This window comes from Triturus cristatus, chromosome 7 (genome assembly GCF_964204655.1).
Source record: "Triturus cristatus chromosome 7, aTriCri1.1, whole genome shotgun sequence".
NCBI classification, from domain to species: domain Eukaryota; kingdom Metazoa; phylum Chordata; class Amphibia; order Caudata; family Salamandridae; genus Triturus; species Triturus cristatus.
The window spans coordinates 203,605,675-203,618,316 of record NC_140590.1 but is presented as its reverse complement, the minus strand read 5'-3'; the positions used below and the strand labels follow the sequence as shown (position 1 = coordinate 203,618,316).

Below are 12,642 nucleotides of genomic sequence, written 5' to 3'. Positions count from 1 at the left end.
CCAGGTGTTCAGATTTATGTGCATCTGTTGGAAATACGTAAAGATCAGACAGGGTAGTCTTTATGTTGCATTCGTAGATTTAAGGGCTGCTTTTGATCTTGTTCCCCGGAAGTTGCTGTGGTCTACATTAAAGAAGCTAGACATCCCTGGCGAGTTACTTAATGAACTCATTAAACTCCATACAGGGAACTATGCAAAAATTAGATGGGGAAAAGCAGGTGAACTATCTAAAGCAATTCTTGTGGATAGAGGGGTGCGTCAAGGATGTGTGTTAGCACCCACGCTGTTCTCACTGTACGTTAATGATATTCCAACATACTTGAGGAACTGTGCTCATGACTCTCCAAAATTAGTCGGTGAACCAATTACCTCTTTACTCTTTGCCGACGATACCATCCTTATCTCTCAGACCCCGAGAGGGTTGCAAAATTTGGTCAATACCTTTCATAATTATTGTGTGGAAAAGGGGCTAGAAATTAATCCAAAGAAAACAAAATACATGGCCATAAACCCCACTAAAACGTTTAGGAAAAACTTGCTCCTAGAGAATCGCACATTGGAAAAGGTAGAAAGTTTTAACTATTTGGGGTTGACATTAGACAACAAGCTGTCCTGGCAAGGCCAGCTAAATAAAAGTCTATTGTCTCTCAAACAGAATTCTTTCCCTATCCTAAAGGTGCACGGAGCAAGTAGCTCCAAAGCCATTACTCCAGCACTAGAGGTCTTTAAAGCCAAGGCCCAATCAGCAGCCCTTTATGGTGCTGAGATATGGGGACATAGTAATTCTTCCAAATTTGGGATGATAGAAAATACATTTGTGCGCAGTCTACTTAAAATACCGACTCGTACTCCAGTTGCCCCCTTGTTTTTAGACGTTGATCTTAAAAGAACAGAGCACTTGGCTTCTATAAGACCATTATTGTACTGGATTAGGATATGGTCGACCCCTGAACTGATAGACTATAAGGATGGGTTGATCGAACTTATAAAATTGGACGTCCATTTGAAAACCCCTTGGTTGAAATATATCTGTATATCATTTAAGAGATTGGGGCTTTTTACTTTTTGGGAGGAGCCCCATAATTTGACTCAGTCTTCCAAAAAACTCCTCAAGGCAACCTTTTGGTCCCACGTTAATAGTGAACTAATTCTGAGTCCTCGTATTGGTACTTTGACCCAGACCTTTCTAAATGCAAAAGATTCACCTAATTTTGAGGAATTTATGGATGAGATTGCTCCCCCCTTAGCAAAATCTCTCTATCTACAATTTAGGTATGGGGTACTATTGCTAAATTCCTACACATGCAAGTGGGCTGAAGGAAATGGATTGGATTTGTGCACTATGTGTCCCCTTGGGGCTAGGGAAGATATATCCCACATACTCTTTTTCTGTCCGGCCTACAAGAAACCAAGGACTTCTTGGATTAAACCCCTCTGTAGGAATATGGGGACTGAGTCATATAAAGTAGCTGAGCGCATATTAAGATTCAACTCCTCCCAAGTAATGGTATATGGTATAAGTAGATATTTATTTAATGTATACCTTATTAGGAAACGCTGTGGTCAAAAATTGTAATTAAAGAAAGATGAAGCATAGATTACTTCAGTTATCAGATTATCCTCAAGTCTACCTCATTTTTAATATTGTTTTTACAAGAATTCTGGCTTTTAGCTAAATTAATGTAATATTTATATTTTACCCGGTATTGCTTAATCATGGACAAAAACCAACCATTATAAATTGTATGTAAATTGTTCAACATGGACTTATGAACTGTGTATTTGCACTATGGATTTATGTATTATGTTTTATGTGTTGACTTTTATGGCTACTCTTAGCCGAAATAAAGTATTGACTGACTGACTGACTGACTGCTATAGGCTAGTAATTCTGGATTAGATACAATTTAGATAAGTGAGATTTTAAGTGCTTGGGACAAGACCGTATCGAGGGTTTTGTTCTTAAGACAGCTGAGTGTGTTCGTGAGAGGGGATGAGGTGCTGAGATGCAGTGCTTTCTAAGATATTCATCCCAATTTGAACCTACTTCTCACGGGTAGGGTGATGTGATTAGAAATCCTATTCACCATGCTACAAGGAAATCTGCAGTCTAGTGAAACGCCTCATTTCATGAACTGCAGTCTTAAGATGGTTGATAGACATAAATTGTTTAGTATTCTTGAGAACTTTGAGTAACTTTGTTTGCAGCATGTGTTGGTAAACCTACTTCGCGTAATTTCCTGCCATCTAATGTTGGCCTTGGACTTTTGCAAGTCATTTTTCTTTGAAGAAGTCTTTGGAGTCACGAGGTGTTGATGACGTGTGGCTGTAGATACACATGCTGTCCATACTTCCGCCATTTAATGTTGTGCTCGGACATGTACAACTTTTTTTCTTCGAAGTAAACCTTTTTGAGTTACGTGACCTAGTGGCGCCACCTATTAGTGATGTTGCGCATGGATATCGGCTCCATTGTTAGATTGTTTTTTTCGGCGCCATCAGGTTCACAAGTGTCGAAGTGAGCTCTCGATCTATGCCTTGTGGTGTTCTTGCTGAGCCCTCAAATCTGTTCCTAGTGGCACTTTTAAACACTCTTTCGTCGGTCTCCACCTTCGAGCATTTCCCACTCGCTGTCAGTGACCAACCTTCCCTTGAGTTGAGATTGTCCTCGTAATGCAAAGGACTCCATTCAGGTTTTGCCTTACTTGCCATTCAAAGTTTCCGAAAATCGACCTCTATGAGGTTTGCAACCTTTGCTGGTCTCCAGATCATTATGAAGACTCCTATTCGCCGTGTCTCGCATTCTGAAAAAAGAAGACCCTACGGAACTGCCACGCTTGTTGAATCAACTTGGCTTCCATGGCACACAGACAGGAGGAGGAAGATACCCCAGACCTTTTTGGTGAGCAAGAGGAGTCTGTTGACGAGAAACTGGATGCTCTAGGCACCAACGTCCAAGCAGCCTTTCCACCGGAAAGCGTCAACTCTGAGGTGGATGTCTGATAGCAAGGTTAAGTGGGTGCTACTTTAGAAATATTAGCTTTCTGTAGCATTCGGTTGTGCTAGTGAAGGTGACCCACTTGTTTTTAACCTTGCTATCAGTCCTTCTGAATAAAGTATATTGAAGAAGCAGAGTGAAGCAATTTTATCTCACTTTACCCCACTTTCACTACGTTTCCCCAACCCTATTCCTGGTCACTACTGCTAAAACCAGTGGTCAAAGAGCCTCCAGGTGGAGGAAAAGCATTTCAAAACAAAAAACCCAATAAAGATGCTTTCATGTTTTTAGTGGCGGAGAACCAAGATATACCGCCCTGTACATGACTGAGGGTTTTAATGACGGCTACTACACCTGACCCTGGGATTACAGGTACAAGTGATCCATTCCTGTTTGATTACTAAAATATAAAAAGACTACCAGCTACAAACCACGACCTGCTCTTCATGCAAGGAGGCATAGTACATCCCCCGGGACCCAACAGTCTGAGCCTTACAGCATAGCTCCTGAGAGCATAGTTTGGCTACCTAGATCTCCTAAATTGATCAATGGGCATCCTGTAAAGAAGCTCAATGGCCAAACACAAGACACTGCTACTCACCATATATATGTCCTGTGGTGTCGGTAGAAGGGACTGTTCCACAACTGCACTAAAAGTACCAAATTGGTCAAATGCCTAGCCTACCTCATAGAAAAGAGTTGACTTGCACTTCAGTAATAGCCAATTTGGCATAAGTAAACTACACAAGGGAGCATATAGGGAGAAGTTTCTTCACAGTAGTACGGTGGGCGAAACTGAATCAGTTGAAAAAGGACAATGAAACTGCAAAGTCCATGGGGGCTCTAGAGTTCAGAGGTAACATGCTTGGGTCAATACCCTCACGAAGACACCACCGGAAGGGACTCCTTCCACCCAAGAACATCCCATCAAACTTAACAGTCAAACGGGTCAGCATTAGCAAACAAAAGTCTGGCAATACCAACAGGGAGAGCAGTCATTTTGCAGACAACTACACAGAAGAGGACCACCACAGATTAGGGGGGGGTGGGGAGAAAGTGACTGAGTTCACAAAGGACACTCATCAAACATTCAAGAGTGCTACAAGTGTACAGACACAAGAGCTTCCACACCAAACAAAAGTAGGAGGCAAATTAAGGAATTTCCGCCAGTAGTGGAAACATGACCAGAGACAAATGGGTTCTGGAGCCAATACAATTTGGATATTGCATAGGATTAAACAAAACACCTCCTGGCAGGGGGCCAGGATAAAAGGTACATTTAAAAGAGGAAACAGCATGTCCACTCAAGGAGATAGAGGAAATGCTGTCAAATGAGGGTATGGAATTAGTGCCTTGACTGGAGAGAAACAAGGAAAACTACTCAACAATTCCAAAGATAGATGGATCACTCAGACCAATTCTAGACCTCCGGTTTTTAAACAAGTTCATGAGAACTCAACAGTGCAAAATGACTACCCTGCTAGAGGTAATACCACAAATACAAGTGGGGGATTACGTGGCCACAATAGAGTTAAAGAACGCTTACTTACACATTCCCATGAACACAAGCCACAAACAATTCAAAGTTCAAAGTACTGACCTTTGGAATAAAATCCAGCACCAAAAGTATTCCCAAAGTATTCCTAGCAGCAGTGGCAGCATGCCTGCAGAGACGGGGAGTACACGTTTACCCCTATCTGGATGACTGGCTAGGAAGGGCAAATTCATACAAAAAATGCAAATAGCACACGAAGCAAGAAATAACTTGTTCAACTAGTGTTCTCAATACCCATGGAGCAGTTATCACCCGAACAGGAGAAAATGTTCTTGGGAACAAGAATAAATTAAGTACAAGGGAAAGTAATTCTCAGCGATAAGAGAACAATGGCACTGCTGAAAGAGATACAACTGCACCACACAGGGCATACTCGGACAGTGAGGACCGTGGGGAAGCTGCTAGGAATGATGGCGTCTTGCATTCCAATGATACCAAACACAAGACTGCACATGAGACCCTTTCAGGAACGGTTGCAAAATCAATGGTCGCAAAAGAGGCGAGTTGGAAGGATCTAGTGGTTGTCATGCAAATGATAGAGGAAGAGATAGTGTAGTGGAACAGAACACGTAGATCACAAGGAAGAACTATCACATAAGCAGTTCCGACTGTGACCATAACAATAGATGCCTCCCAGATGGGATGGGGAGCACTCGTGAACAATCTCAAAATCAAAATAGTCTGGAAGGACCAGGATGCAGTACAGCACACCAACATCCTAGAACGGAAGACAGTATTCCTAGCCTTAAGTCTTTCAGAAGGAACTCTGGGGGAAATCAATAATGATCCAGACGGACGACACAACCACCATGTTTTGTATAAACAAACAAGGAGAGACACCAGAAGACAAAATGCCAACTCTTCGCCTCCAGGCAACGTGTCAACAGTTAATGGGGAATGCACTGTCAATAGATTTGTTCGGGAAACTTGAGTACACTTTTCTCCCGATACCACTGCTCCACAAGATAATCAGCAAATGCAAGAGCAGCAGCATGACCCTGACACTAATTGCACCACAGTGGGCAAGACAAACCTGGTTCTCAGAGCTGATAAATCTGTCACAAGGGAGATTTCACAGACTACCAATCAGACAAGACCTGTTGTCAATTCAAGAAGGGAGAGTTTTTCACCCAGAACCAGAGTCTTTAAGCCCTGCAGCATGGTTCCTGAAGACTCGAAATTCGGAAACCTAAGGTTACCAGAAAAGACAATGGCAGCCTTAAGAGAAGCAAGAAGACCAACAACAAGAAAGTGTTAAATGGCTAAATTAAAAAGATACCCTCTCTGGTGTAGGAAAGAAGGGAGTGTCAAAGAGGATCTCTAGGGAGAAAACAGTGCTAAAGTTCTTTTTTTGATAATCAATTTTATTGGTTTTATTGAGCAAACAAAGTCAGCACGAGGCATTTCAAAATAATATAAATCATTTCCGCAGAAAGCATTTCAAGATACAGGTAGATTATTGATCGAGCGAGCCACCTAGACAGAAGGGCAGTATACATAAATATGGGAGTGTGCGAGGGATACAGTCAGTCAAGATGATTTAGCCATTTTCCTTAAACTCTGTTGTATTTGGCTGGGCATCCACGAGCTTCGAATAAGGATTCTTCTAGAGCGGGCAATTTTGCTATACTCGGGGGGGGGGGGGGGGGGGGGGGGAGTTTCACCTGTGCCCAGGCCCCTGCAATGTTGCATTTGGTCAAGGCAATCACCGTCCCGAGGAATGATTTGTCTGATTTAGAGCCATCCAGGCCGTCCAGCACCCCAAGAATAAGACGTAAGGGGTAATGGGGGACCTGCCAGCCCAGGATCAGTGCTAAAGTACTTAACACACCTTCGAGAGTGTAAGCTGGCTATTCATCTTTAAAGGTGCATTTAGCAGCAGTAGTCACATATTCAAGGGGTCACATTGAGAGAAGTTTCTTCACATCACCAGTCATCAAACGGTTCTTAGAAGGAACAAAATGAATTGCAGCCCCAAAGAGGATGGTATTGAAATATTGTGCTCACACAATTGATGAAAACATCCTTTGAACCGTTACACAGGACGACATTACAAATGCTCACACTAAAGACTGCCTTTGTAGTGGCCATAACTTCACTAAGCAGGATTAGTGAGTTGCAAGCACTCGCGTTACAGGAACCTTACTTTCAAGTTCACAAGGACAGAATTGTTATGAGAACCGACCCACAGTTCATGCCAAAGGTTATCTCACAGTTCCACATGAACCAAAGTATTCAGATGCCAAGCTTCTTTCAGAAACTAAAATGCACTAAGGGAGAAAATCACATACTCTAGATGTAAGATGGGTGTAAATGTATTACATTGAAAGGACAAAGGGTGAGTCACAGGGGAAAAAAACAACTCTTTTCTATCATTTACAAACAGTTTCCTGGGAAGGCCGGTTACCAAGAACACAATTTTAAAGACTGTTAGTGAATTTTCAGTCAGTACTGTTTTACTACCCCGCATGCTGTAATTCTGTAAAGCGCTCTGATACCCACAAGGGTCATGTTCGCGCTATAAAAAAATATTAAAAGAAATCAAATATTTGAATAAAAATGGATAGCACAGACTATTCAGGTGTGCCACAAGAATGCAGGAGTGACGTTCCAAAACAGTCCTGGTGCACACTCATCAAGGAAAAAGGGAGCAAACACTGCTTTCTTGGCAAATACTCGACTACAAGACATTGGTATGGCAGCAACATGGTCCTCAATGCACAAGTTCACAAGACTATTGTTTAGATATTCGGATGAACGAGAAAGCATAAGTAGGACAAAGGGTCTTAGAACATCTGTTTTCAAATCAAGGTGCATCTTCAACCCAACCACCACAGAAGTAACAAATTGCTACAAAATATATGCACAGCATGTAAATCCAGAAAAGATTCAGACCGCAAAACTTAGTTTCTTATCTGTCAGTGTAGTTTTGCACCTTGAAGAGTTTTCTGGATTCACAAATGAACCCACCCTCCACTGCCAAGAAGATGAGAGTAGAGAAGAACAAAAAACAAGCATTAGAACTGCAATAGGTCTCGCATTTCTCTGAGTCAGTGCTATTGGCATAGCTCAACAGCCGCTGGACAGAAATTGCCACTTTGCAGGTACCGAACAGAGCATTGCTCCGTGAAACAGCGTGAAAGCCTAAAACGGTGTAAATAGCCTACAAAATAAAAAGGCAGCTCACGTTGACCAGGAGGCACCGCGGACTTATTGGGATGGCCAACGCAAGCAAGCAATGAGTGAAATCTCCTGGGCGTGACCCAAGCACGCAAAGGCGGGAGAATCCAACCCAATGCACCAATAAAAACTCTGTATTTCTAAATGGCACAACATCGAACAACTGGCAATTCATGTGCATGCCAAAAGCCGATAGAGGAGATCACAACAGGTCTTGCAGACAGCGCATGTGCTCTGACAAGGCTCGACCTAAAAAGAAAGAATCTGAAGATTGCAACCAAAGGTTGGAGCTTCCGGATGAAGCACAATGACGTCACAAAGAGCACCAAATGGAGGTACTTTGACGCCCACCAACAAAACACAAAAATAGTAGAAGGGCAAAAGTTTTTCAGACAATTTCAAACCAAACCACTAGATGGCGGAATAATGCACATCATGGGAATCCAGAAAATTCTTGAAGGTACAAAACTACACTGATAGGTAAGAAACTATACATTTTCTACCATTGGGTTCAGAAGTTTACAGGTGAGTAATGTTTTCCTTATGACTCAGTTTGGAGTGAGAAAATACGGATCTAGTGCACAACATCCCAAGAACATTTGTACAGGTGGTAAATGACAATACAAAAATCTGAATAAACATTGATTACAAACATTTACAGTAGTTGCATGGAGACTTGCAGTATTGCCATTAATTTTGTGAGATTTAGGACAGCAGAAATGTTAAGTGTATTTTGGACTGGTATTAGAGTACAAGAGATTGGTAATTGTTGCTTGAGTTTTCTGGTTTTGTACTGTCTGTCCACAGGTAGCCTGGTTCCAGGAAAATAACTTTGGTCACTATACCTAGATAAGGACTTTGCAAGGTTTTATATTTTCCTATTATATCTTAACAGTGTTCTGTTTTATCCCCCTATACAGGAAGTTTCCACAGACGTCTGCCGAGTGGGCCGAAATGCTAGAGCTGCAGAAGCAGTTCCACACCGTAGAGGTGCAGAAGTGGAAACAAATCTTGAAGGCATCAGTAGAACTGCTGGATGAGGTACATCAAAAAGGGAGGGAAGCTGGAAGGGTCAAAAACAGGGAGAAATATGAAATGTGGGTGGCTGTCTTCTGTCAATAACTTCTAGATAGCCACTATTGGGGAAATTGACAAACTTGGCATCAGGAACAACTAGTCTCCCATTCAGCCACCTGCAGGGACCACATCTGGGCTCTTTATCTCCTAATCTCAGAGCTCCATATCTAAAACTATCATAAGAGTATCCTGGTCTGATCATAGTATGGTTCATTTTGTCTTTGAAGGTGAGATTAGACTGAAGCTTTAGCACCTCACTGTAATCTGTTGCTCCATAGTAGAAACTGGTTTAAATCAAACCCTGATACATTGACTCATCCTTTGCTTGTCATTGATTAAACCTAATCCACTTGGGGTAGCAAGGTATGTTAGCCACTTTGGCAACCAAAATAGAAACCTCACAAAATTTTGGTTATGCAGCATGATGAACCTCTTCTCGATTCACATGCTTTGCAGTCTTCTGTCATCTAGGGGTTGGGGCTGAAAGCTTTTTTTATTTTTGGGCATTGATAATAGGCGCTGAACATAAGCCAGAAAATCCTCAGTACGTCACCTTCATTTTTAGTTACTTTTTCTCACTTTGAAGTGAAAAAGTGTATCCAAGTGGAGAATTACGCGTACAAACATACCAGCGGCGAGCATCGGTGACTGATACTGTATGCATATGAATAGGATACCCCACTGATGATAGAGCATGGGAGAGCAGGTTTTTCTCGGGGTAACTTTGACTGTAGAAGGGTTACATAATGTACCTTTTGAGGGTGCTGTTCTGCTCTGGGCCTTTTTAGTACTTTTTAAGTAAGGTTCATGTAAAAAAAAACTTTTAAACTCTACCCAAAGTGCCAGTGAAAAGTTGTACAGAGGAATGTACACAGGGTAAGGTGTGCAATATTTATTTCCTGAAGAACAGTTAGTCCGAGGCCTGTGGCCATTTCTAACTAAAGACTCTAAATATCAGGGAGAAACACAGGTGGGCACTTCATGCTGTGGCACACACAAAAGTATAGAGTTTGGCAGACTACGAAAAATGAGGCGGGATCTGACACCCTAGAGCATATTGAGGAGGCAAAGGAGAACATATCCAAGATTATGATGTTGAGCGCACAATTGCATAGACCTAGATTTGATGGATATGGCTAAAGTCTAAGCAAACAATGACTCTAAAAGAAAAGCCTTTGGAGCCAAAAACATCAGACACCAGTAAAGTAAAACGAAGCCCTCAACGCTGAAAACACTGATGAGCTAAAGGCCAAAGGACACTTTACACAGATCAAAAAACAATTTCAATATGGTGAAAAAGCAAAAACCATCCGGATCTGCATTGGCAGAGGCTTGTAGATGAAGATCAGAGGAAGGTGCAGAACGAATAATCCAAACCACTGGGCTTAAGATACATTATGCCCATAAAACAGTCGGCATTGAAGTTGTAGCTCTCCAGGGAGTGTGAAGAAGTCATCCCTCATGCCAGCACAGGAGACAATCTTTGTGAGTTCCTCCTCAATTGCTGAACAGTATTAGCATTTCTCTCGGGAACTGCAGGGTCAGATTTGTTGATACTAGACATCAGTCTATCAGGGTGAGATCAGTGGTGAGGCTATTTGACATGATGGCTTCATGTATTCCACATGCTGTAGGACTGCAGAGGGAAATGATATGACCTAGTGGTTGTCACAAAGCAAATTCAAAGAGATAAAAGATGCCAGAAGGGAGATTATTACAAGAGGCATGTCTTTCAGGGCACCACTTCCCTCTGTGACAGTAGTATATGCATCATACACAGGATGGCATGCACACAGGGAAAGACTCCAGAGAAAGGGAGAGAGGAACACACTTAAACCTGTTAGAGTTAAAGACCATCTTCCCAAAAGCAAATAAAAGGAAAAGACCTATTGCTGCAGACAGTACTAAAGCTGTGTTGCATGTAAACAGACAAGGAGGAAGAAAATCAAAGAAGTAAACAAAATTCTCCATGAAACACAGTCTGGCTTCCGGCCCGGCTTTAGCACGGAAACCGCGCTTATTGAGGTAGCTGAGTCAGTTAGGTGGTCGATGGATGCAGGGAACTCAGCTATGCTGGTACTCCTGGATCTGTCGGCCGCCTTCGATACGGTGGACCACGCCAGACTACTCAGCCGGTTGGCCGAGATAGGGATTCAGGATAAGGCGCTGGATTGGGTACACTCCTACCTATCTCAGAGAACCCAGAAGGTGGCACTTGGAACAATCTCGTCATCACCCAAGCCCCTTGGCTGTGGAGTCCCGCAGGGGTCGGCCTTAAGCCCCCTTCTGTTCAATGTCTACCTTGCTCCTCTCTTTACGCTAAATGCCAACTGGGGTGTCAAGGCAATTTCATATGCAGATGACACACTGTTGGTATTTCCGTATTCCGAGATCACGCAAGAGTCCTTTTCTAACTTCAAAGGCTGTCTTCAAGACGTAGCCCACTGGATGAACGCTACTAAATTAAAACTTAATGCCAATAAGACAGAGGTTATCTTTTTTGGCAACGGCTCCCCGCCCGCGTCAGATCTTTGGTGGCCGTCGGAGATGGGTCCTGCCCCGTCACCCAGTCACACGGCAAAAAATCTTGGAGTGAGATGGGATGATTGCATGTCCTTTACCTCCCATATCCAACAAGTTGCCGGATGTTGTATGAGCAAACTGAGAAATCTGCGTAAAATCCTCAGACTCCTACCAGAAGACTGCCGAAAAACGGTTATCCACGCCACTGTGACCTCAAGGCTGGATTATGCCAATGGACTCTACCTAGGCCTACCAAAATACCTGACACAAAAGCTTCAGGTAGTTCAAAATGCGGCTGCGAGACTGTTACTGCGAATTCCACTCAAGCAGTCAGTCTCTCCGCATCTTCGATCCCTACACTGGTTGCCAGTTGCCAGCAGAATAAAGTTTAAAGCACTAACGCTGGCTTTTAGATCCTTGCATGGCTCCTGTCCAGTATACCTGAAAAACCGTCTTCCCAGATACTCCCAAGCCCGCGCATTGCGGTCTAACTGCCGTGTTCAACTGACAATCCCACGCACGAAAAAGGCTCGACTCGGGGGTCGGACTTTTTCGGCTAACGTCTCCACGCTGTGGAATACCCTGCCACAAGAAATTCAGCAGGCCCCTTCCGAATCCTGTTTTAAGACACTGCTAAAAACTTGGCTTTTTAACCAACCACGCTAGCTTTTTAATTTAATTTTTATTTTTTATTGCTATTTTTAACCACTTCCCAGGTCTTCTGTGTTCTACTAGCGCCGGGACACCTCCTCGCGAGGTAGCTGTCGCGCTTTATAAAACCCAGTAATATTAATATTATTATTATTATTATTGTTAGCGCTGGCACAACATTTAGAGATATGGGCAATAAAGAACAAGATCTTAGTTGCAGATGTCCACACAGGGGGGTGTCTGTGTATAGAGGTAGACATACTAAGTAAAGAAGTAGGCATAGTCCAAGAGTGGGAAGTAAATCAAGAGGTCATAAAATACATCTTTGCAGAGTAGAAAACACTAAACTAAGATATTTTTACAAACACAGAAAACACAAATTATCAAGACTGCATTCAGGTTTCAACACCCACTCTCACTGGCAGGGCAGAATAAGAGGAATGGAAATGATGTTCATAGCCCCAATATGGGTAGGACAAGGATGGTTCTCACAGCAAATTAAAAGGTTACCAAAACCTGTAAGCCTTTTAACAATGAATGGAAGAAATAGTCTCCTCCCGGAGCATCAGCAGTTATACATGCATACCAGTATGGCTCCAGGAGACTTAAAGTTTGAACACCTTAATCTTCCAAGAAAGTGCCTGACTGACATTAAAGA

General features: G+C 42.7%; 1 protein-coding gene across 3 annotated transcripts in view; it reads left to right on the top strand.

Annotated features, from left to right (window-relative positions):
* The window catches only part of GRAMD1A (GRAM domain containing 1A), a 676,680-nt gene that overhangs the window by 649,630 nt on the left and 14,408 nt on the right, over nt 1-12,642 (top strand). For all 3 annotated transcript variants that reach the window (XM_085616040.1, XM_085616042.1, XM_085616041.1), the window contains exon 18: nt 8,654-8,774. In XM_085616040.1, the coding sequence (XP_085472166.1) occupies nt 8,654-8,774 (121 nt within the window). The remainder of the gene's footprint in view (nt 1-8,653; nt 8,775-12,642) is intronic.